Genomic DNA, 26,153 nt, shown 5'->3' with positions numbered 1-26,153 from the left:
AATGAATAAACACTTTGGTAGACAGCTGCATGGAAATAAGACTAATTATTGAAAATAAATACAATGAACGTCAACCCTGTGTGTGTGTGTGTGTATTATATCAGTTTATTCACATGGATTGCAGGTAGGTTATCCCACATTTTGGAGCCAAATCACCAGAAACAGAAAATCTCTGACAGAGACAGTACAGGCACTAAATCACCCAGCATTCCTTGAGCAGCATCTGGTGGGACTGGGAGTTTCTGGATGAATAGCTAGTACATGGATGGCTGGATGGTGTATTTCCTCTGTTACTGTGTGCATCACTGCAGCACAGGCTGCCTCCTGCACATGTCCAGGCTTCAGTGAGGAGTTTCTCTCGGAGAGGAAGCAATCCAGAGGGAGACCACTGCTGCTGATTGGCTGATGACCCTTTAAAGGCTACCTATCAGACACCATCCTCGCTGTGTGACTATGTGTGTTTCCCCCTCGTCTCGGAACACTCCGTGTCAGCTTGCGCATATTTTTATGTTTGCAGTGCTGCATGCATGCATGAGTGTGTCCGTGCATGTGTATGTGTGCAGGATGCTGAAATCTGGAGCTGTGAAGGAGAGGGAGGGGCAACTAAAGAGATGCTGAAGAAATTCACCACAACATAAAGACAAGAGGATATATAGAAGAAGGAGGTGGGGGTGGGGGGATTAGTTACAAATGGTCAGATGTTAAAGATAGAGGGATAGTGAAAAGCATATTGAGCAGAAATCAGCAAAGTGAGCGAGGAGGAAGAGGAGGGGGAGACGATCTGCTGTAGGGAGCAGCAGCATTGTTGATTCTCACTGGCAGCTGTCCTCTGTTGCCGTGACGATGGGCTGCTGGCTCTCTGGACCCTGGATGGGCGACCAAACGGTGAGTAACCGAAGATTTGCCTCAGGGTTCATAAATGAAGATATGTGTAATTAATCATGTCTCATTTGATGAAGATGGAAATCAGCTCTGTGTGTGTGTGTGTGCGCGCATGTGTGTGTGTGCGTGCATACAGATGCAAAATGGCATCAACGTTTAATGATTTCTGAAGGATTTTGTATTTGTGTAAATAATAACCTGAATATGTGTGTTCTTAAATCATTTTGCCAGTAATCTTAATTTTCACTGTTGTGAGAATGTGTCATTTGTCGAATGCTCACAGTTGTTCTGCTGCTTTCCTCTGTCTCCACACACAGGTGCCATTTTGTGCTCCTCAGCTCATGCTGTGTGTGTGTCTTTTTGAGTGTATGTGTGTGCATTTGTGTGTATTTCTGGCAGAATGTAGCAGAGAGTGACTCATGGTTGTGATGTGCTGGAGTTAACAATACTGTTCCTGCATCTAATTTGATTTGCTGTTGAGCTGCATGAGTGTGTGAAGCAGAATGGGGTTTGTGTTAGCCTGGGGGTGTTAACCCTTTATAGCATGTACGGACACCATGTCCACATTCATTATATACAATAACAATCACAAAGATTCTGAGGTTCATTCTTCTCACTGGAATAAACCCATCATCTGTCTGCAGGTAAAGCTGCACCTTGTGACCCAGTTGCATAACACTGATAAATATAGAGTTCTGAGTCAGTGCATTCAAAGTGTGACAAGGAAGTGCAGTTAAAATGGAAGTATTGGAGATTTAGATGTTATTATCAAATGTTTTTAATTGTTCACAATACATGGCTAGTGAGAATAATAGAAAAGAGCATAGGGTGAGATATAATGAGATTAGATTTAGTTTCAAGTATTAGTCAAACTTTTCCATTGTGCAACACATCTATCTATCTATTTGTTCATACGTCCATCTGTCTGAATGAAAGACAAATGTTTCAGTTGGTGATTTTGACAAAAACAGAGCTGAACAAAGAGTTACAGTATTGCATTTACATTTTTCAGGTGCACGCGAACATGACGGATGCAATGGTCTTTCTGCTTTGTGTCTGCTGAACATGAGAACCCACCAGTGCTTGCTGACATCTCAGTAATATTGGTACCTGTGTGTGCTTATCCCAGATGACTGGACGAAATCTGGCACACCTGAGCCAGCGGGACGCTCTGCGAATCCTGGCAGCCAGCCACCATCCAATCACCATGCAAATCAAGGGTCAGAGGGCATGTGGTGCTGAGGCAGACAGGGGAACCTGGGAGCCCCTCCCCCTCAATCTGCAGCACCTCAACCTGCCCCTCCCAGTGATTGGGGCAGGGCACAATGCCTCTAGCCCCTCCTACCAGGACAGGTAATAAAACAAATATTTATTTCAATAGCCTAGAAATTGCCAGACTCGGCTCTGATTTAGAGATCCTGCTCAATCCTGTTTAACACCATCCAACCACTGACAACATCAACATTGTGTTGCACACCCACTGCAAGTGCAGAGAACTAAATATACTTGTTATTGTGTAACGTTTTTTTTGGACTGTGTATCACAATCATTTCTGTTTTCTGTTGTTGATGTAACCACAGACATTATTACAACCACCTGTCTCTGCCACAAGACCACTGTGATAGAGGACGGTACGGCTACCTGTCCAGCTCCCCGGGGGACACAGTGGACATTGGTCATCAGGTGACAAAAATACAAGATTTCACTGTGATTTCAGTTGCTCTGAATGTATTGCACTATGTCACATGAATCAGTAGCTCTGTCATGTGGCTTGTGTAAATTTTATCCATGTGACATTAATTGAACAGGTGTTAAAGTGTTAAAACTGCGAGAAACATTGTAATTGAACAGGACAACGAAGACTGGATAACTGTAGTTCTATTTTTTACATTGCAAATAAGTTTGTCACTCTAATTTCCACTTCCTTAAAATCCCCATATACGTTCAGAACTTTATATATTTTTCTAAAGTATAGTGTAACTCAAAGATTGTGTCCCTTTCCTAACATATATGAATAGTAGTTAGGCATGATCAGCAAAACCCTAAACCTATTGAAAAATGTGTGCTGTTTCTCATTTTTATTTATTTCCTCAGGACCCAGAACTTTCTGGTCGTCGACCAAAAGAACAGAACTGCCTGATGGGATGCTGCAATAGCAACGTAGAAGAACCTAATGGCTGCCACAGTCAGGTATCAACAACGATGCATATCATAATGTTCCAATAATTATGCCAACACAGTGTATTAGATGTGTTTGCTATAATGATGCCTGTTGTTGCAGACTGATGATGAGGATTTCATGCTTGAGAAGCCCCTGGGCTTCCTGCCTCTCCACCATGAGTTGGACAGTGGTCTGGGCTGGACTGACGGCTCCCTCCATCAGGGGGACTTATCGGGGCTGGAGACTGAAGAGGGAGGCTTGGAGGACTACCATCCACATGGGCCTCTTGTCCCAGGGGGTTGCGGGGGCTATGGAGGTGGTGGCTCTCCTTCATCTGAGTCTTTTATTTCCTCTGAGCTCAGCGACTCTGGGTTCTACAGTGTTAGCACTGGAGAATTCAGGCACTTCCAGAGGCTCCTGGAGAAACGAATGCGGCTATACAATGCCAGGCTGCAACACCAGGGTGAAACCTGTGACAGGCGGGAGAGGCGTGACAGTTGCCCCAAGAGCCATCGAGAGCTGCTGGAGGCAATTCCTGAGGCACTGACCATGCAACCACAGAGTCAGCACCTCCACCTTGGGATGGAGGAGGGCGTCGGGCCAGTCATGGACCTTCCATCTCGTGGGCTTTTCAGGTAGAAGCCTAAAAATAACTGTACCTGATAAATAGGTGCAATCAGCAGATTCAGGTCTGCTTCATTGATGCATTCCTGCTTGATTGTTGTCATTTTTATTTAATTCTCTGTGCACATGCTCAGAACATTCTTCTCAAATATTTAGATACTGATCGGAAGTTTGGGGGACCTAGGTCACACTACATTGAATAAGACCTGCTTTTGAACAATATGTCTTGAAATATGTTTCCATGCTTTTGTTTGTTGATTTCATTCTTTGTGTTCCCAGGGTCTCGTCAGTCCAGTTCAATAAAACTGACCGACCTTGCCTTAATCAGCACAGCTCCAGCAGTGGGGCCCTCTTCAATCCATCTCATGCACATGCTGGAATGTCACGGATGACTGCTCCAGTCCTCTCCACATGCAGCACCCCCTCCAGCCACAGGAGACCACTGGTACCCATGCAGCCTCACCATCAAGGTTCTAGCTCAGTGGGGATGCTGAGGAGAAGCAGAACACTGCACCATCGCCCTCCTCCACAGGAATACCGCCGCAGGGCCAGTCACCCAGCATCCCCCTCCTACTGTGCAGCCACCCTGCACCACTGCGTAGCTGTCACGCCACATAATGTCATGCAACCAGGTCTGCCAGAAGAAGGTGAGCTAGTGACTGGTGTGATGTCCTCCCACCCAGTAGCACTGGCCCTCTCTCCCCAGCAACATTCCATCACCCTGGGGCATATGAGGCCAGCCGACACTCATGAGCGATGCTACGACAACAACAATAACAGTCAAATTACTCACCATGACTGGTGGCACTCACAAGAAAGACTCTTGATGCCTGAGCCAATGGTGACAGAAAGGGACATAGAGATTGAGAGGGAAATGGAACAAGAAAGGCAAATGCAAATGGAGAAAGAACTGAAGATGGAGATGGAAGCACAGATTAAGGAGGAGATGAACAGAGAGAGGCAACAGGAGCTGGAGAGGAGCAGAGTCAGAGATCAGCAGCACTTCCAGAATGTGGTTCACCCTTCTCAGGCTGGAGATGTCAATGACACATGGCCAAAACCAGCTAGTCGGCAGTTCCAGGGTGGTGGGGGCGCCAGAGGACTATACAGCACACTGGAAGGCCACACTGGTTCATTTCTTGGTACTACTGCTGCTGTTGGATGGGATGCAAAGAAAGGACACCTTTATGCGAGTTCAAGCCCTAATCCCAGTTCTGGTCTGCAGCCAAAACTTTTTCCAAGCTCCAAGCCCATTACAACCTCACGGATCTCTAGAAACCAGCTCCTGAGAGACCGGGCGTCTCAGCTGGCAGATGAACGCAGTGGGATGAGCACTGATGAGGAGACTAGTACTGACATGCTGATGGGTCGTTACTGGAGTAGAACAGAGAGGAGGGAACACTTTCTCTTGGCGCGTGAGCAGAGGCAGCAGCAGCAGCTGCAGGCCAGAGGAGGGGTAATACGAGATGCTGTCAGCAGAGGAGGAGCCATCACAATAGGAGGAGGAGCCACTCTTGGAGATGGAGGTGTGCTGGACAACGGCGGAGTTGGAGCTTTTGCAGAAGGACGTTGCAACACAGTGCTGGAGCTGAGTCAGAAGAAACTGAGTCGTCTGAGAAACAGGAAGGTGTTGGATGACTGGACGACAGTTGAAGAGCTGCTGACTCATGGGACCAGGATGGACAGCCAGGAGGACACAATGTGTCCTAGCTCCCTCCTTACAGTCACCACTGTCTAACTGCATGGACACCACATCTAACTGTGTGAGTGTGTGTGTGATGTTAAGGTAACAGGCATTTCGTAAAATGTTCTAAATGTTCTGTCTTTTTCGGAGTAAGAAGAGAAGATGGGTATCAATTTCATCTCTAGGACACATTTGGAATAGCTTAGCATGACTATTGGAAGCAAGAGGGGAAACTGCTAAACTCACTCCATCTAAAATATGTGTCTTCCAACAAACCCAAAGCTGTGTGACATATACCAACTGCTCTCTCCCTCTCCAGCAACCTGGGAGGCTAACCAAACCAAAATGCAACATATCTCGGATTGTCTCTTTATCTCATTTGTCACAATAAGAGATTTGTGGCTACTTGTTAAGTAGCACATTTCAAAATGTATATATCAGTCAGCTTTAGAGATAATGGGAGGGTTTCCTCTTTTCATGGAGGTAGGCTTGCAGGTCCCCGTCTTCTCCCAGTGGCTGTGCTGAGTTAACTAAAACAGGCTAGACTGTGTTCTCGATGAAAAGCTTAATTCATCCAGGAAGATATCCAGCTGACAACATCGGCGCAGCTGACTTGAATCACAGATTTGCTCCTATTGGATTAAAATATGTTAGCATAACCACAAAGTTCTGCAGGATACATTTTTGTCATCATGTTAAATCAAAAGTTCAAAGTGTACTTTGTGCATTTGTCTGTGTCATATAGTATCATCAGGAATTCCGTTGTTGACGTATAAATTGTATCAAAGATAAAGCTGATGCTTATCTTCTCATATGACTCTGTGGAAGACAGTGAACAGGAGGTTTCATGGAAATGTCTGACTGTTCGTTTAATGAATGTGTGTGTGAGAGAGGGAACTTCACTGTCATTGCCTCCTCATCACCTCAACTGTTTTGTGAGAGTGTGTCACTATTGTACAGCACTCCTGACAAAATGTGTCAGTGCATGATGTGTGTGATGACAAACGACTGAGCAAGTCCAGACGAGTGCGACTGCGTCATGTTTCATGATATTCCACAGGATCTTTGACAAAATTACAGATATTAGGGTTTTGGACTGAATTCCTCGAATAGATCATAAGAGTTTGGGGAGCAATATGTTGTTCTGCGTGCTGTAACTGGCTGTGCACTAACATACAGATTATATACTACTACTACTTATACATCAGGGCCACAAAACACATCAGCAGCCTGTAGCAATGCAGACAACGACAAATAAGATTTGATATCAAATCCTGAATGTTTTTTAATAGAAAAATCTGTTTACACTTAACATATAAATCAGTGAGAGCTTTTGTAACGCGATGATAAAGGAACCATGTGATTGACTTGCTTATCTGATGCGAGTTAAATGTGATGGCCAGGATTAAGGAATACCGTACCACAGAGTTTTGCAAAGGATTTCAATCTCATCTTTATTCTGTTACATTAGCTGCTGCAGGAGTTTATGTTGCATTCACGTCTTAGTCAATGTCACATGCAACTTAGTTGGTAAGCAAAGTGTTTAAATACCTTTATCAACATTGATACACTTGATGGAGATCAGGAAGAATGAGCCAATAACAGCTGGTATATCCACTGCTTCTATCTTTTGCAGTGTGATGTGTAAGTGTACATCCATTGTTATCTGTGATATTGACTGATATCTGGTATCTATCAACAGATATTTATCATACAATACAATATTTCGAATATGTTTTCATGAATAACCTAAACAAATAGGAATTGATATGTTTCCATCACCTTCAAAAAAGCCCTACAACATACATTACATAGTGAGGCGGAGACCTTACAATATTATAGAGCAGGGTTTCTCACTGGCCTGCATGTTTTAGATGTTTCCTTGCTCCAGCACACCTGATTTCATTTATTTGAATCAGGTGTGTCGGAGCGAGGGAACTTGTAAACAATGCAGGGCAGTGGGTCCCCAGGACCAGGACTGAGATACCATGTTATAGAGAGAGAAGAGAAACCCAACATTTCACACAATGAGTGAAAAAGCACTAGTGTAGAGAGAGAAAAAAAACATTTATATTATGCATTTGTTATTTTTTTAAATCTCTTTGCAGGGAAAATATGAATTCTTAATGCCATAACATTGTCATCGTCAGAGTTTGATTATTCAGTCCAGAATACTAAAATAATGATGATGATATTAATTAGTTAAACCTGCTCTTTTACATATCACTGTTCCACTGACATGGCATGAATGCGGCATAAACTGTTTGGCCCTTTCATAACTCTCTGAACCTGTTGGTATCTGAACTGTTGGCAGGATGCTTACATTGACCTTTACTGAAACGGGCAATGATTATTTGAGACATACAGACGAAGCTCAAGTCACTTGTTGACATTCCACGACAAGAAAGTACGACGCGAGTGAACCTGGAATCGATCTACTGACTGATTCCAGGTCTGCTGTAGAGGAAAATGTGCAATATTACCTCAAGCTAGTTTTAATATGACAATGATGACGACGATGTGTGCGCTACCTGTCAGGTTTCCATTGAATGCAGTGATTTTAAGTGAAGACGCACAGACGTAAGAAATCACTACAGGTGCAGAGAAATCCTACTATATAAACGTGCAAGAGCAAAGGTGATGTAGATATTAACATTATTTCTCTACATTGTTTTCCAAGAGAGGGACCTAAGAAAAACCACTTTTGCACATAATTTTTTATACCTAAAGTTTACCCTACCTTTCTGTACCAGGGACCGAGGCCAGTGGAAAGACTGTAGATAGAAAGACGTGTGTATTGCTGTTTTCTTAAAAACTATCATTGTGATTTATGAAGAAACTTTATTGTCATTGTGTTGGACATATTTCAATATTTTTCCTGTGATGTTATAAAAAAAACAAAAACATTAACAACAGTTTTTATGATCTTTAAAATTGACCTTATTTATTAGTTGGTGAAACATTGCTTAGCCATTTTTCAAAGTGTGGACACAAGTTGTGCATATTTTTGTCTCTTTAAATGGATAAATTGAAGTTACTGTTGTTTTGTGTCATTATGACATGTACATATTGATTTTGTCAAACGGCGCAGATGAGGATGACATTATTGATGGGACACGCTGATGCCGTCAGATGTCTAAAGTGGTTTTATCATGTGATTCTAGGTTTACTGTTGTGTGATGGAGGCTGTATAGACGGCACAAAGATTAGAATTGCAGTATTAGTACATGTACCACACACACACACACAATATTGTCAAAATTCACGGAAAGTGGTTTATAGTTTGTTCAGAATGCTCCATGATGCATCCATAAGTTATGAGTCGGTTCACTGACACTCTGGAAAGAACACTGTGGTGTTTAAGATCAGTCTCTTCTATTTTCTGTATTTTTCAGAGTCAGCTGTGTTTGATATAGTTTCAGGTCCGTGTGTCCAGGACAGAGATCGTTCTCAGAGACGTTGAGCCTTGCCAAAGCAACATGTCCAAAGCTGTTTTGATCAAGTTGTTTAATAGTATTTATTGAGCATAAATAGAAGCTGTGATTTTATGGGATGTGTTTAGCTTAGCGGTGGCACAAAGACATCAAAAACTAAAAATGAGCAGCTCTATTTTGAGCTCAATGCTCGCTGCTTACGTGGCCCAAATGTTACCTAGTCCCATCTTAATTTAAGGTGGCAGTGTTCATGCATGTGGAGGCCACTGAGGGATTTACTGTGAGTATAGTTAGATCAAGAGGAACTTGACAAGAGTTTGACTTGAGGATTTGGCTTGATGTTAACATCTTTGAAATACTAGTTTTAATTCACTTTTTAATATAGCAGATTTTTTTTATGGCATTTTGTTTCGTGAAAGTAAGCACAAGACTAAATCATAAAAATAAGAAAAAAGTGACATTTCATTTGATACAAACATGAGAAAGAAAAACCTAAATTAAAGCTGCCAGTGACATTTGTAATGATGCTAACGAATGAATCCAGAAGTGCTCTGTGAGCGCAAATCTGTATGTTTATGTTTGGATCTGCACCAAACCTGAACTGTTCATAGATGTTAGCATACTACATGTGCCATTTTCTTTTTTTTCTGATAAATTTACAAGATTTTATAGAAAACAAAAGGAAAATTCATGTTTCCAACCTCTGAATTAGATCTAATCCAAAAGTTAAATGGGACTGAAGAACCATAGGTAACAAGAGAGGCCATACCGTTGCTTTTGTAACCAATAATTAAAGTTAATTTCGGGGCTGTAAACATCCATTTTGGGTCCTTCCTCCCACTTCTTAAATGTCCTACAAAGTTCGTCTGGTATAATTGTGACTGACATAAGCTGTGGCTTTATATAACTTTCAAGTTCCTGAAAGGTGGATTTTCCTTTTGTGAATTTAACTGCGCTTGTTCCTTCCCTTTGCTTCCAATTCCGCTAAGCTAAGCACATCCTGGACCCATCACTGTACTGGAAAGATCAAAGTGATATCTATCTTTTCATCTCACTTTATAGAACATGGCTGATGATGATGATGATGATGATGATGAAGCTTCACAGTTATTTTAGACAGGGTTTTTTCTGACTCTGGGAGATGCCGCGAAACCAAACCTCCCCCAGGTTTTGCTTCTACTTCCTCCCTCCTCTTGCTTGGCTGTGACTCAAACCATCTGAATAATGGATGATGAAGAAAGAATATTTTATTTTTCCCACCACCCTCCCCTTCACTCTCTGTGCTGCCGTTACAAGACAGAGAGCTGAAAATAGCACTGCTGTCCTCATGTGATGTGAATTAAGCACACTGGAGCGGTGACGCTTACTGCTGGAGAGCTCAACACTCGTCTAACTCCATCTGACATCTCCTCCATCCAGCCCACAACACCACCTCCATCTGTCTGTGTAAGGGTTCTTTCTCAAGAGAGTAAGCTTTTTGGACTACAACGATGTACATGTGATTGTAATAAAGATATTTTAATTAGCTATGAAAATGTGTTTTTTTTGTGTCTTTTCACTGATATTCTAACAACAAATGTGAGCAATATTTATGGTCAAATATGAACAGCAAGCTTTGGGTTTAGAGGTTTGAAGATTGAAGGCAAATTGTGGAGGTTGTGATCTAATCTCCATATTGCATGTTTTGGACTGTGGGAGGAAACCGGGGAATCCGGAGAACCCCCCCCCCCACACACGGGGTCATTAAAATGATATTAATTATATCTTCAATTTGCCAGGAACCATGTGAATAATAAAACACCACTTAAATACTCCATGAAAACCATGAAAATAAATATTAAAATAGATGTGTTTTTTTTTTATATAATACACGTTTTATATTATAGAAATATATATACATGTTATATATATACATATATATGTACATATATACTGTATATATGTACATATATATATAAATATACCTGAGACACCCCCTTCCTGTTTTATCTTCCTCTTTACCGTTGGAGGGCTAACCGGAATTGTCCTATCCAATTCAAGACATTATTCTCCGACGTAGTAGCACATTTCCACGAGGTCCTCTCCATATATATATATATATATATATATATACATATACATATATATGTATATAACATGTATGTATGATATGTATTATTGTTTCATCCATTTTTTGTGAAATTATCAAAGGATTACCATTATCATATATATATATATATATATATATTATATATATTATATATTAAACCAATTTGATTGGACCAATTTGATTGGATTAATGAAATTTGAAGATATTTGATATAGACTCAGAGCAAATGTTCCATTCATCTCTGACAGCTATTGTGATGCATATTGAGACACAATAGTATTGATCGATCAAATAGTTAAAAGACACAGTGTGTGAAACCCCAGATGGAATGTGGGGATATCAAAAATAAAGCAGCCCATTGCAGATTCAGTAATAAATAATATTTACCAAAATGGGAACATGTCTTGCAAAATTAAGATATATTTTCATGTTTATAGGCATGTTATAAAGCATAATAAGTGCATTAACACAATACAACAATTCGGCTTTTGATGTTACCTCATCAACTCTGTGGTAATGTTTTCTTTTAAGATTATGTTCTGCTGTGTATTATTGTTTTGATTATTTGAGATTAACACTTAACATATGTCGATGTACTGGAATAAAAATAATGGGTGTGGTGATCCTTGATAAAATAATAAAGTCATCCTGTAATTTATACCCTACACTACAGGATATACTGTACATGCAAGTGAGTCACACACACTGGCTGTTTGCTGAGTCTATTCTCTGATGCATATGTGTGATGTGCATGTGACTTTGACACTGTCTGCCACCTGTTTCAATCACGTCCAACCATTGTCCACACAGTAATTCAACGTGTTGCATCTCTCATTGTTCCTTCAAGCTCTCTGATTGGCTGAGAGTGGGAGAGTCAGTCAGACCAAGACCCACACATTCATATGGAGATGTGGGACTATAAATAGGAGGGATGAAGGCAGCAGAGATCAGATTCTCTCTACAGAGACCTCTATAGCACACAGATCCAGACATGGCACCTACAATCACTGCAGCTCTGACCAACTCTCAGGAACATCTGACTCTGACTCACAAGGTAAATTGAAGAACATTCAAGAACATTTCATCTTCTGTCATGACTGATTGTCTTTGTTCATGCTCACACTTTACTCCAGAATCAAGTCCATTAATGACTTTGCTCTTTTCTCTGCAGCTCAGAAAGCCTCTGGTGGAGAAGTTACGCAGAGAGAGAATCAACAGCAGCATTGAGCAGCTCAAGTCTCTCCTTGGTCCAGAGTTCGTCAAACAGCAGCCAGACTCCAAGCTGGAGAAAGCAGACATCCTGGAGATGACAGTTTGTGTCCTGACACAGCTGCAGCAGCACAATCAACAGCAGAGAAGACTGATGATGAAGAACTTCAACAAGCTGCAGTCTTCCTCTGATAAGAACCTGACAGAGGCTGACTTCTCTCCTCTGAGCTCCACAGACCAGACCAGCATCACCAAAGACAAGAGTCCAGTCCACAGCGCCCTCTGGAGGCCGTGGTAGACAACTACAGACTGCTGACAGTCCCAGACAAACTCAGACAAAGTGGTCCAAGATTATTGGAAGTGAATTCTTATGAACTTGTTCTTCTTTTCTTTTTTACCTGTCTCTTTGAGAAAAAAAATACAGTTCCTAAGGAATTTTAAAGATGGAATCTTTGTTTAAATCTGATGATAAACAAGTTTGTTGAAATTTTACAAGAATCAGAGATATTATCTTTAATTTTTATAAAGACGCTGTCATGCATATTGCATGCATCATGTCAAACATGTACAGGATGAGGTAAAGAGCACTACTTCCTTGAGCTTTGATTGTCCTTTCTGTGGATGTTTTATACATCATATACAATCATATACATCAATATATTATGTTTATCTTTTTGTTGAAAAGGTTTGCTTGTAAACTTCATGAAAATGTATGCTGACCTGCTTCAATCACTTGTGATCGTTGTAAATTTAAGATCTGGAGTCAGTTTTTTTTTTTAAAGCTGTTTTATCTAAAACTAATTGATGTTGACTCTCATACTGTTTATCTTGTATCAAGACGACTGTTTCTCTGCTTCTTTCAGTGCAGTGTGCACTTGAATTGACTGTACACTAAGGTTGTGATGTATCATTCACATCCACGTATGTCCAACTGAAGCTTTTATAGAAGTAATTATTTAATGTCATTAAAAATATGAAAATATTCCATGTTGCTATCTTTTCTTCTTTAGCATATATGCTGTTATGGCAAAGCATTGCGGGGTTTTTCCAATGTCCTCAACATTTTTCTCTCAGAAACAACAGCAGCAAGTATACAGTATATGTTGGCACCAGGTGGATCCATCTTTATTCTTTATCAATATAGAGTACCAAAAAGGGATACTTGAGTAAAAGCACAAGTATCTTACCAGAAAATGACTTTGGTAGAAATTGAAGTCACTTTTTATAATATTGCTCAAATAGAAGTCTTAAAGTACATGACTGTACGCAAATATCAAGAGTAATTGTAAAAGTAAAAGTAAAAGTATTAAAAAAGTGAGAAGTCAGTCGAGGCAAGGTAGTTCAGTGGTAGGGCGAGTTGTCTTTCAACTGGACGGTTGTGGGTTCAATTCCTGACTCTGCTACTCTATATGTGTCTTTGAGCAAAACACTTAACCCCATGTTGCAGTGTGTGAATGGTAAAGCTATAGTGTAAAGCAGCTCATAAAGATGATAAAAAAAGCTCTTTATAAATACAGACCATTACCAACTCTTCTCCTTCTAATTTGTAATGAGGAACAAAGATAGTTAGAGGAAATTTAGTGGAGTAAAAGTAAAAGTTGTTAAAAAGACAAATAACATACTTAAGTACAGTAACAAATATTTGTACTTTCTTACAACACTGGTATAGAGTAAATATATGATTTTTGTTTGTTACTGTATGTGCACTAATAAAATGATATGGATTTCGTCAATTTAAAGCTGACTCCATGTAAAAATGAGGTGTTTGTACTAAAATGAGGCCGCACATAAAAGGTAATATGATGCACAGTGAGACACACGCTGGTTGTTCTGCCAGTGAAACGACACACTGTGGGAAACCAAAGAAACCACACTCACAGAGCCGCAGCGTGACAATAGATCTGGACGTCTGCCTCGCAGTGACAGATGTTCAGGGCTGTTAAATCACCACGTTAAGAGGATATGAAATGTATCAAAAGTCGTGCTCCTTTAAAACAATATCCAGTAGTTCATCCTCCCCCGTTGTCGTAAGAGTTCAAATTGATTGAAAGGGTTTTACTTTGTTTGAGTATATTACTAAAAAATAACATGTTTGATACATAACATGTAATAAACTATCACACATTCTAGTGTTGGAAAGTACATTTGTATCTGTTTTTTTATTTTTTACAGTAATCTTTAATAATTTATTTAGATTTAGTTAATAAGATACTTATTAATTAGGGACACAAAGTGAAATAAATCCAAGGATGTGGACGATTACTGTCCTCTTCTTTTCTACAGTGTTAATAACATTATAAAATATCCACATTTCTAGTTGAAATCTTGAAATTGAATAAATATAACAACATAAAAATTGGAGACAATAATAAGTGTGGGAAAGCTCTGAAGAGGAGTCACAGTTCAAATTGATTAGCTTTCTTAACCCCTACAATCAGTCCGACATTGTCCAGAGGGAATAGACACACTTCAAGAAACAGCTGTCCTTCCCAACCTCACGTCCTCATGTGAACATGGTAAATATTCATCCATTTGCTTGAATAAAAACTTCATTTATAGTTTATTTTAAAAGTTAAAATAAACATTGAGGACCACTGCTTCCATGTGAAGTGTGTTTGTTCTGTATTCTTGAGATTTGGATGTAACTTTGAAAACATGAATGTGTTTTTTTTTCCCTCTCCAGATGGCCGGTGACGTCAGGCCGTGTCTCTGTTACAGCTCGTGTCCAGCATCAATTACACAAGTGTCTTTTGTTGTGCACGTGGGAAACTGAGAGCGACCTTCTACTCACACTGAGCACAGCAAAGAGAGCGCACCTGTTACATCTGGACCACAGCAAGTCTCTCTCCCCATTCAAAAGAAATAACTCAGAATACCTTCATGACTTTCCATTGGTCTAGAGCAGGAAAAATACTTTCTAATAAACATCACAGTTTGTCTGTTTGTGAGCAGTGTTACTCTACGCTTTTCTGGAGATGAAGGTCATGACCCAAGAAGTTTGGTGGTGATTTAAAGATGGATTAGGATTTCCTTTAATATTGTGAGATTGGGGAAATTTCAACATTAAAAAGTCATCTTATAATACCTGTGTATTTTGGTCAAAATCAGTTTTCTTCTTTTCTGATAAATTTACTAGTTTAATACTAAATATTTTATGTGAAAACCTCAACCTCTTGGTCTACATTTTAAAAAAAAGGGAAAAACGAAAAGGACATTTAAATTAATTTGTACACAGACTCTGAAGAGTGTTCGGTTTCACACATCTGTGACTATTAGAGTGTGCCCCTTCATTTAAGTCATTGATCGGCATCAGATTTCTCTTTACAGTCACCACTTTCCCAGATTTACAGTTCTGTGAGTCTCTCTCCACCACCCCCGTCCTCCAATAGTTAGATCTCAGGGGACTGAGATCTATCTGTTGACCTCTGCTAATATGACAATTGAGCATGTGGCAGCTCTGCAGTCCCTTTTCTTCTCTTAGGGCTCTCTGATTGGCTGAGAGTGTGAGAAAGTGCAGTCAGACCAAGACCCACACATTCATATGGAGATGTGGGACTATAAATAGGAGGGATGAAGCCAGCAGAGATCAGATTCTCTACAGAGACCTCTACAGCACACAGATCCAGACATGGCACCTACAATCACCGCAGCTCTGACCAACTCTCAGGAACATCTGACTCTGACTCACAAGGTAAATTGAAGAACATTCAAGAACATTTCATCTTCTGTCATGATAGATTGTCTTTGTTCATGCTCACACTTTACTCCAGAATCAGTCCATTAATGACTTTGCTCTTTTCTCTGCAGCTCAGAAAGCCTCTGGTGGAGAAGTTACGCAGAGAGAGAATCAACAGCAGCATTGAGCAGCTCAAGTCTCTCCTGGGTCCAGAGTTCCTCAAACAGCAGCCAGACTCCAAGCTGGAGAAAGCAGACATCCTGGAGATGACAGTCTGTGTCCTGACACAGCTGCAGCAGCACAACAACAGCAGCAGAAGACTGATGATGAAGAACTTCAACAAGCTGCAGTCTTCCTCTGATAAGAACCTGACAGAGGCTGACTTCTCTCCTCTGAGCTCCACGGATCAGACCAGCATCACCAAAGACAAGAGTCCAGTCCACAGCGCCCCCTGGAGGCCGTGGTAGACACCTACAGACTGGAGTTACAACCAGACAAAGTGAGACGACCACAGTGGTCAAAGATTACTGGAAGTGAATTCAGTGAAATTGAAGGACTTGTTCTTCTGTATGAACAGAAGTCTGTATCTGTGTGTTTGACATTTCCTGAGGAAATGACACAAACTATATCTTTCAAGTTCAGAAAGAGAACATCTTGTCATGCATGTTGCATGAATCCAATCTGATTGCAGCAGCAATTATTATTAATATTATACCTCAGTCTACTTCATGTACTGGTATTATATAATGGTATGATAATATTTGTTATCTGAGATCATTTTGATCTTTGACATGGGAAATTTTTTAATTCCTTTTTTATGGACATAAAACTGATCTGTTGTAAGATTAAAATTATTTTTACCTAATAGTTTTACTTCATATCACAATTTATATTGTGATATTTAAACAATTCTGTCCATGCTAATCAGTTGTTAATGATTTGTCCTTTTTTGGACATGGGTCATATTGATTATTGACATGAGAAATATTTAAATGTCCTTTTTATGGACATAAACTGATCTGTTGTAAGATCAAGATCACTTTTTCTAAAAGTGTTGCTTCATATCTTCATGTTTCCTGTGATGTTTGTTACCTCTTGAATAGTTTTGATCATGTTGATCAATTGTTGAGTTATTGTCCTTTTTTGGGACATGTTGTCATTGTTTACTGCAGATCATTTGATGTGATTATTGAAACCTGATCTGTTGCAGATCAATATGTTTGAACTTTTATTGTAAAAGTTTCACTTTAATGTCACAGTTTTATTGTGACAATATGACTTTATTATTTTCAGGATCAGCTGAAGTTTCTGATCACTGAAAATAATGTTGTCTTACATAAAGTGCTTTGAGTATTTTTGCTTTTATTTATGAAGAGCAAACCTTTAATCCATTTGTAAAAAAGAGTGAAAGTACAGTGAGAACCGTGTCCTCAGATACTTTTACCTGTTTGTCTTTTATAAAGACTCTTGTTCCTTGACTCTCTCAGAGTACAGTGTGTCTTGTAGAAACCTACAAGTTGTTGTTGTGATGCATCATCACCTGGAGTTGAACTGTTTACACTTGTTGTTTATTGAATAAACAAACACTGTCTGATGAAAATATTGTTTACTTGCTCTTTGTTTACATTTCTCCTCTATATGATGATGAAGATAAGAAACTATAAACATCTGCTTTAAATGTCTTTCACTTCAATGTGTTCTTTACACGGAATGTGAAGGTCAAAGGTCAAGATCACTTGCAGCCTGAGGAGTAATTATATCATAATTCAATTCAATTCAATTCAATTCAATTCAATTCAATTCAATTCAATTCAATTCAATTCAATTCAATTTTATTTGTATAGCGCCAAATAACAACATACATTATCTCAAGGCACTGTACATAGACAACATCAAGGAGAGCAGAGAAACCCAACAGTTCACACAGTGAGCAAGCACTAGGCAACGCCTCGAGAGGGAAGGGCATGGAGGAATATCAAAAGTTACAACAGGACATAAACATTTACAACACATATTGAACATGAACAAGATATGACAACACATATTAGCTGACAAACGAGGTTGAAGGACTTTAGAAATCATCTTTTATTTGTTTTAATGTAAAACATTTCAATTTGACATTTAAAGAGGTCACTCACCGTGTCTAATGTGATGTATAATAGGACACACTTTGGATTGGTATTGTTGGAGCAGTGAAAGGACAGAGTGTGGGAAACCGGAGGAAACTGACTGTGCGGGCTCTTTGAAGAAGGAAATGTTTAACTTAAAATGAATGAATGAATAGCTTCATTTTCAGTTACATTCATAGAAAAAGTAAAGATCAAGCAAGATCATTTGACAAAATTATGCCAATAACTGAAAAAGGAGTAGGCGCAAGCACGTGGCATATTTTTGCCTGTAAAAACAAAAGAAAATCAGAAATGTAGAGAAAATACATACAACATTGCACTTACAATAATAGTACTAGACTTTCAATTCGCATTGTAAGCTATAATTATTTTACATTTCAAATTATTTTTGAACCCCAAAAGAGTATTACATAATTTCATTTCATCAATGAGTTTGTTCCATAACTATACCCCCAAAACTGACACACATGTATATTTAATGTTTGTCCTCACTTAGTTTAAAGAATGTCTGAATGCAAACAGGAATAGTTTTATTCAGCACACAAAAAATCCTGTCAACATCTTTAGATGTTTAAAACATCTTTTTAAGATTTTGAGTCTTAAATTATTAGTCACTATACAAAACTGTAACTGAAACATTTTACAACAAGGGAAAACAAATAGTGACTCAGTTCAGTTTCACTATGCCAAAATATTCATGAAGAACACAATAAAAATGGCTAATGATAGTGATCAAGGCTATTTAAAGGTAACAATTACCGCTGCTGCTTTTGTGCTTGTACCCAAGCAACTGTGATTATAGACAATTGAGTTATCAGTCAAGATTATTGTTATGCATCTTATTACCACCATGTCTACAACAAAGTACGTTTATCATATATAAATATCAAAAATGATTATGTATGCTACCAATATGTAACATTAATACAGGGCCATGAGTTTGCATGCTATCTATTCATTTCTGTTTATTTTTGAAAGAACAAAAAATGCTTGCGGTGTCCAGATGTAGCAGGTGTGTTGTTTGTCTTGTGGCTGTTTGTTTGGTGTGAGAAAGAAAGTTTCCCTCACTTTCTCACACTGGCTGTTTGAATGAAATGGTCAGAGAAGATCAAAAACCACAAAAGGCCTTTGAGAGGACCTTTTGTTGGATGTGAGCTGTAATGGAGACCCAGGCTGACATCACCAACCATCTGGAGGGAAACGACCTCATTGGTTACCTCCAAAATTTCATTTATAATAAAGAAAGAGATCAAAATAGACCAATTGGCATCTGCATTTTTGGCTTGTGTTTATTAAAATCGAAATAAAAATAAAAGTATTTGACATATTTAACGATTAAAGTTTTTATGTTTGGAGGTCTACATAAGCAGCAGCTGTTCCTGACTTGCGCCAAATCTCGGACAATAGACGACTGCTGGTGTGTTTAAAGATGCTAATCTCACCGGTCTGTGATTCATTTGTCCAGAGATTTCCCACACTCTGTCCACTGACACATAGTTTCCTGTGTGCTGCTGGTAACTGGGGATCAATATGTTGATTTCAGCGTTAGTCCTTGTTTTTAACATTCAACTCAAAAGTGTAATATGAGTATACTGTATGTACTGAATATGTCTCAAAAACAAAGACAAATGTCCTCATTAATGTACGACATTGCTCTAACATAATGTTACATTTCATTATTAAAAGTACAATGTGTGACATTTCAGTGGAATTATTTCCATTTGGCAAAAAGTGGCATTTAAATAAATAAATGATACCACATTTTTACAGTAGCCCACAATGGACAAACTAAACACCATTTTAGTTTTAATGCTAACTGAAGGCTGCAAAGGTTCTCTCTTACATAGTTTTTCATTTCTATTCTGCCAAACTATATTTATTTACTTGCATTCCTGAACAGAAAGATTTGTTTTAGTAGTTGAATGTTGAATGTAGCCTAGTGAGCTGGCTCAAATGTGGGTATAAAAATGTGTATTCAGTTTGTTATTTGCCAAAAATCAGCCTGTTCAACGGCACCTTTTAAACATTTTTCTATCGAATACATTTGCATTTTGGTTCTTAGTTTGATGCCTCAGTGGTTGAATGACTCGACATCACCTCTTAACCTCTTCAGGACAGAGGTTTCAGTCTATTGTCCCAAATGGTTATGTGAGCGATTTTCCTCAGGTTTCCCACACGCTGTCTTTTCACTGGAGAAACAATAGATGTGAGTCTCATTACTCATCACATGAGGAGACAAAGGTTGTCTTTGAAGTTTTTTTAAATTCCAATACCAAGGAAGTGAGGCCTGCACCAAAACTTTGACTCAGCAATCAGGTCATCTTCAACACTTAACCAAGGACATGAAGTAAAAACCCTCACTTCATTTGGTGTAAATCGAGTGAGATGAATAAAATCAGGCCATCATGTCACATGATGAGATTCTCAGATTAAAGATGTACAAAGACCATGTGTGTGTGTGTGTGTCTGTGAATGATACTGTTTTAAAAGAATTAAATACTGAATTAAAGGATGATGTGGCAGAATGAGATAGTTATGAAAAATGAATATGGGACAACTAAGTTATCCTGCATCACAACAAGGCTAGAGAAGAAACAAGAACAGAAGATATTTTTGATCAAGTAAATGTTTTATTGAATTTCAATTATTCACTTGATAAAAGCCTCTGCTGGAGGCAAGTAGATGTGATGATACGTCACAAAGACGTCACGACAGGGAAACTGCACTCAAAGTGAGCGGAGGAATCATCATCTTTAGAAAAGACAAAACAATATGAGATCAGTTTTAGATTAAACATAATAATGAATATATCTCCGACTGTCAAAACACAGATTCTTGAACAAATCAAGTTAAGATGATAACATCAAAGATGATCACAGCTCAACAGAGCTCAATTACAATCAAAACCACAACATTGTCATGAAAAAAAGAGGTTTAACAAATATCATCACATTTTAACACATGACACAAAAATGCATCACCTGAATAAAAATTAGTTGTTAGTTCAAATACCAAAATTCTTTTCTGCTTGATTTCATTTTTTTGTGGGGTTTTTTTGTGTTGTTTTAAACTGTTTTTATTTCTATAGGCTACTTGATTTTTTTAATTGATTTTGTTTTAATTTCCAGTGTATTTACATTATACATTGTACTATACTATACCAATAAACTTGCCTTGCCTATGTATATATAAATATAAATATACAAATACATAAATATATATATATACATATACACACACATAGGCAAGTTCATATATATATATAATTATTATTTATTTTATTATTTTTACTTTTAAGTAGTTCAGTTCAGTTAGATCAACATTTCGATTCACACTCCATACCAGATGGTGGCGGTAATGCACCAAACACACCTGCTCATCTTCACGCAGGTGTTTTTCAATCAGCTGATGACCGCTGATTGCTTCCTCCTCCTCTTCTTATTTAATCTTCCTCCAACCGACAGTTCCGTGCTGTTACTTTGAAGAGAAGCTGCACGTGCCGTGAAACGAAAAAAAAGACGCGAAAAAAGTGTCGCTGCTTAACTACTGAAACTGTTCCGGGAAGAGGGAACTGGTGGCGGTAATGCACCAACCACCATGAAACCTCAAAAAAAGGAAGGAACTTTAAAAAATGAGGAGAAAAAAAGAGAAAACTACCGCGGCGTGACGTCAGACGCCGAAAAGGTGGCCGCGTGCATCAGCTCCTGTGTAAAAACGCAGCAAGGCGCTCCAGGATGGCGTGTTCGACCTGGTCCAGATTGGTGGCCTGTCCAGAATGGTGAGTAACTTTTGTCAAGTTATCTTAATGGTGACTCTGTTTGCTGAATTATATGCTCAAATTTAGCTCAAAATTAGCCTTACCTCAATATTCAAGCTGTGCCTCATTGTCTGAATTGGCAGCCGTTTTGTCTGGTTACAGCAGTTAAGTCATTGGTTTAAATGGGGCTGTGACTCATTTCTATTTTAGTAATATCAATAAAAAATAAAATTCATATTGGTTGTGGTTTCTTTTCTAGCCATTAGAGTATTATTAGATGTTTACTGATGACAACTGCATCATTTGTATTGTGTAAATTCAACTTGTGTAGTATAGTAATTAATATAACAACAAAATCACTAACTATTTGGCCTCCTTCCACGAGTCTTTACTGTTGAACTGGTGTACACATGAATGCAGGGTAAACAAAACAAAATATAGCTCTATTATTCACAAAGGAAAATGTTTTAATATAAAATAAACAAGAAGACAAATCTAAAAGAATATCTAACACAATATGCAAACAAAAATAAATTAGGAAACATGTACACTTAAACCAATCCATTATCAAAATAGTCAAAACAAGACTAAAAACAAGTTAAAATGGCTGCTGTGCTATTTTAACTCACTGTTCCACTCATTGTCATTACTATTGAGTTTTTCACTGGAAAGACTTGTTTTTTTTATGTTAAATGTTTAAAAACAGATTCAGGGTTATACATGTCTTTAATAATTCTAAACTTTTAATGTAGTCATTAAAATACTAACTTTTTTTTTTTTTAAAGGAACAACTTGCTTCCTGCTCACGGAGACCTGGTCGGACCCGCCATATACAAAAGCCTGAGGCTGTCAAAAAAAGGTGAGTGACACCTTTAGAGATAATTTACTGCATCATTGAAAATGTTATGGCTAATAATGTATTTAACTGATGGCAATATATTATATTAATTTCATCACACATGTATAATATAAGTTTTTTGTGTTTTTTAAAGAGTGTGGCTACTGACATTTCTATACTTGAACTTAAAAGGCATTCCTTAAATCTTAATCAACGTTATTCTACATCACTTGTGATTATGTTAATTTCTTTGTTTCACTGTTAGAATATAATTTGTGCTGGCAGCAATGTTTTCACTGAAAGTGAGTCTTTATATCTCAGGCTGGGTGAACCCTGTCTGTACCTCATACAAACACATTCTAGAACACCTTACCTAGTTATTTTACACCTGTAACGGTATGAACTTGAACATTGTCAAGGCTGGAGACTGGACTCAAACATTTTTTTGTTTGTTTTTTTTCCCCCCAGATTGATCTTCATGAAGATAGTCAAATAGTAGGTGTCATGATTTAATTCTGGGTGGCCGCCGCGTCCCCACTCTTTCTTGGCCGCTGTGCCTACATCTCTCTGCATTGTCCAACATGGCCACGTTCTTTCTATTCTCCTGCTTTCCATCTGTCAAATAGCTGAGGGTTGTACATGGAGCATTTTCCACAGGTTGGTTATGTATGTTCCTGTCCACTTTATTGGGTGGTCTGAAATCTGGTCCTTGGTTATATTTTTGTGGAACTGCTGAGCGAGTGATTTGAAAGAATCAGGTGACTGATGGAGTGTTTGACATTCTCTCTCTGAATGAATGCTTTGTGTGTGACTGAGATGCCTGGTTTGAATAGTTAAGATGGTCTGAGAATATGATTATGTTCAGCAGTTCATATTAAAGTAGATATGGTGTCTTGAAGGGCTTAGATGATTGATATAATGCACTAACATTTCCTTTTTAGGTCTGTCTACAAAGGGTGAGTACATATTTTTTTCATTTCTTCTCTGGGGGCTACTCTCTTGGCCTCCATGTGTGGTAGGGTTTGCAGAGTAGGGGAATAAACAAAAGAACACTTGTGTGTTGACTTGCTAGTCTAGCTGCCCACAGCTAACTACCGAATTACACTGACAATTTACATACAAAGGTAAGAACACGCCTCTCTATAGAGGCGTTTTCTTGCCTTGCCACTGTGCCCTTAACAACTTTTTCTTTCCAACTGTTTCTTAGGACGGTAAGTGACACGCAGGCCGCGGGCCATCGCTCTTCCGGCCGCCGTGTCGATCTGTCCTGGCCCTCCTCGTGCCTTTCCTCACAAAACATGTGTCTCTAAAAGGGAAAAAGAAATATCAACTTGAACTGTTTTCTTTAGCACTAAAATATAGTGATGTTGGAGGACCAGATCTTAAATGAGGTTTAAATGGATGTTGGTGTACAGTTAAAGCTAGATGGTAGGAATAAAATTTATGTTGTGCCTTGTACACTCTGTCACAAGGCTTAGACTTCTTGGCTGCTATGCCTTTTTTTTTCTTTCTCTTTTCCATCGTGGCCATTAATCTACCGTTATCCCTAGCACGTTAAAATAGATCCTGGTGATCTACACAGTACCTGGCTTTGGATGGCAGCCGTGCCATTGCCTTTGTATTACCATACGTCCTTTAATGCAGTAGGCCATGACGGCCACTGTGCCCGTGCCTTCATGGACTATTTGTATTATTGTACGTCTGGCCTTGCGCGTATAGTAATTTATATAGACAAACATGGGTGCCTTCCGCGTCCATGCACAGTAAGTGAACTAACCTGTACTTTTCTTCTAGCATCAGTCAAGAGGAGCACCGACATCCCTGCATGTCCATCCTAATTAGATTGCGTTTTAGTTAAGGTAAAATTTTAAATGTTATGTGCAGTTTTTCTTTCTTGCTTGGCCGCCGTGCCATTACTATACCTGCTCTGACCTGAATCTTGATTCTTCATGGCCACTGTGTCATGACTGTACTTGGTCTTGGTGTTCATGCCAGTCTATAATTTCTCATCTGTTTTTCCTACTAAGTTTTCCTGGTTGAGTGAGTGTGTGTGCGTGTGTGTGTGCGTGCGTGTGTGTGTGTGTGTGTGTGTGCGTGCGTGTGTGAGGACCAAGACTAACACTCCAATTGACTTTACTGCACCAGAAAGGTGAACACATTTTATGCTGCAAGCCTGGCAAAATGCACACCACTTGGACAATAAGCAAATTCAAAATCTTTCAAAAACAGGTAAATATTTTACCTTTCAGGTAAGTATTAAAGGCCTTTGCCACATTATCTTTGTGGGTAAATCTGCACTTAATTTATAAAGTTAATTTGCATCTAAACATTTACAATGCCTGACACAATGGCATTACAATAATCAACATTTTTTTGTTTTGCGTTACTGAGTGCAAAGACCTTTATTTACACACTGACGCATGCCAAGACTGCTGTCATGGCATGCATCACTGTCTCTCTCTCGCTGTTCTCTCTCTCTCTCTCTCTCTCTCGCTGTTCTCTTGTTCTCTCTCTCTCTGCTCTGCCTTTCCTGTGTGTCTTTCTGTCTCGTGTCTGGTCTGTGTCTTGTCTGTCTTCTGTGTCTTTCTGTCTTGTGTGTCTGGTGTCTGTCTGTCCTGTATGTTGGATTTAGTCACTTTTTTAGTCTCAACTTAAATGGATGATTTTAAAGTTGATTAGTCTTGAGGCAGAAATTTTGGTACCTTATTTTGAAATGGCTTCAATTTAAAAATGTAATTTTGGTCTTGAATCTCAGTTATCATAGTTGCAACTAGGACTGTTGACAAATGTGGAAGCTGATGAATCATGTAGTAAATGCATCAAAGTTTACTGTTGTCTAAAGTTCTTTCAAAGTGCTGTAAAAATGTAGTAACTGGTAATTGCTTTGATAAGATAACTGGTTCCTGATTTGATTATGAAGCTAAACTTTTGATTTATATGCAAGTGTAGTCACATTAGATTGTAGGTGTTATTCAGCCCATGGATAATGTAATGATATATTTTAAATATGGCATTTATTGGCCGGTTTTGATATCCATTTAAGTCTTAAACTTTACGCACTGCCATTAGCCTTTGTAGTCGCTAACTGATATCAAATTCAATATTAATGCTGACTTGTCTCACACTGCCAAGTTTATTTCCCTCTAAAGGAGTTGAACCTTTTTGTGTTCATAGTCTTTTTGCGCGTCATGTTGGGAGGCCTCCCAGCAGGGGATTTTTATCTTCCCCTGCAAAACTATGCGTTACTCGTTTTAGGGATGCACGGCTATCCTGCATAGTTTATTTCATAAATTAGATTGTAGGTTGCAGGATTAGAGCACGTTTCTTTTCTTTAGGAGGACACAAACCTGGCAGAGAGACAACTCGGATTATTTAAGTGAAAGTTGTGCCAAATGTTCAAACTTTTTATCTTCGATACGACTTGAAATAAAACCTTTATTCTGTGGGCTGAATTCAGACAGAATTTGGCCTCATGTTAAAGACTGTTGTGCAAGTACCCTCTGGTAGCAGGAGTGAGCAGCTGCAGCTTTTTCATTTATTTTTCGTTATTTAATTTGTTTCTTGGATTGACTTGGTGTCTGGAGCTTTGTGGTTAACAGTGATCATGTAAACATGTAAACGTGTAAACACAAGTGGTCTTTTGCCTCTTATTTGCAAAGCTGTCAGCTGG

The 26,153-nt window shown here is 38.8% G+C and overlaps 1 protein-coding gene, 1 long non-coding RNA gene and 2 pseudogenes across 2 annotated transcripts; all 4 read left to right on the top strand.

Moving 5' to 3' along the window:
- The first annotated feature begins 263 nt into the window (after positions 1-263).
- On the top strand, positions 264-9,168 carry LOC131461232 (uncharacterized). Its single transcript, XM_058632321.1, has 6 exons — positions 264-885; positions 2,012-2,235; positions 2,463-2,565; positions 2,977-3,072; positions 3,164-3,678; positions 3,947-9,168. Exons 1-6 carry the CDS (start codon positions 844-846, stop codon positions 5,403-5,405), a joined length of 2,439 nt encoding a protein of 812 aa, XP_058488304.1. The 5' UTR covers positions 264-843; the 3' UTR covers positions 5,406-9,168.
- A 2,637-nt stretch (positions 9,169-11,805) lies between these two features.
- On the top strand, positions 11,806-12,992 carry LOC131461179 (transcription factor HES-2-like; annotated as a pseudogene).
- Positions 12,993-15,653: 2,661 nt separating this feature from the next.
- LOC131461033 (transcription factor HES-1-like) lies at positions 15,654-17,359 on the top strand (annotated as a pseudogene).
- Positions 17,360-21,471: 4,112 nt separating this feature from the next.
- On the top strand, positions 21,472-23,514 carry LOC131461400 (uncharacterized). The gene is made up of 3 exons (XR_009240472.1): positions 21,472-21,666; positions 22,431-22,504; positions 22,952-23,514. It is a non-coding gene; the product is annotated as an uncharacterized LOC131461400 (long non-coding RNA).
- The last annotated feature ends 2,639 nt before the right edge of the window (positions 23,515-26,153 follow it).

Source organism: Solea solea, chromosome 6 (genome assembly GCF_958295425.1).
Source record: "Solea solea chromosome 6, fSolSol10.1, whole genome shotgun sequence".
NCBI lineage: Eukaryota > Metazoa > Chordata > Actinopteri > Pleuronectiformes > Soleidae > Solea > Solea solea.
Note: the sequence above shows the minus strand (reverse complement) of the source record. Positions and strands in the feature narration are given on the sequence as shown.

Bases quoted from the DNA above. Each gene is read 5' to 3' on its own strand.
- LOC131461232 (XM_058632321.1), top strand. From the start codon at position 844: ATGGGCTGCTGGCTCTCTGGACCCTGGATGGGCGACCAAACG. The intron at 2,566-2,976 runs GTGACAAAAATA...TTATTTCCTCAG, and splicing joins CAGTGGACATTGGTCATCAG to GACCCAGAACTTTCTGGTCG. The intron at 3,073-3,163 runs GTATCAACAACG...CTGTTGTTGCAG, and splicing joins CTAATGGCTGCCACAGTCAG to ACTGATGATGAGGATTTCAT.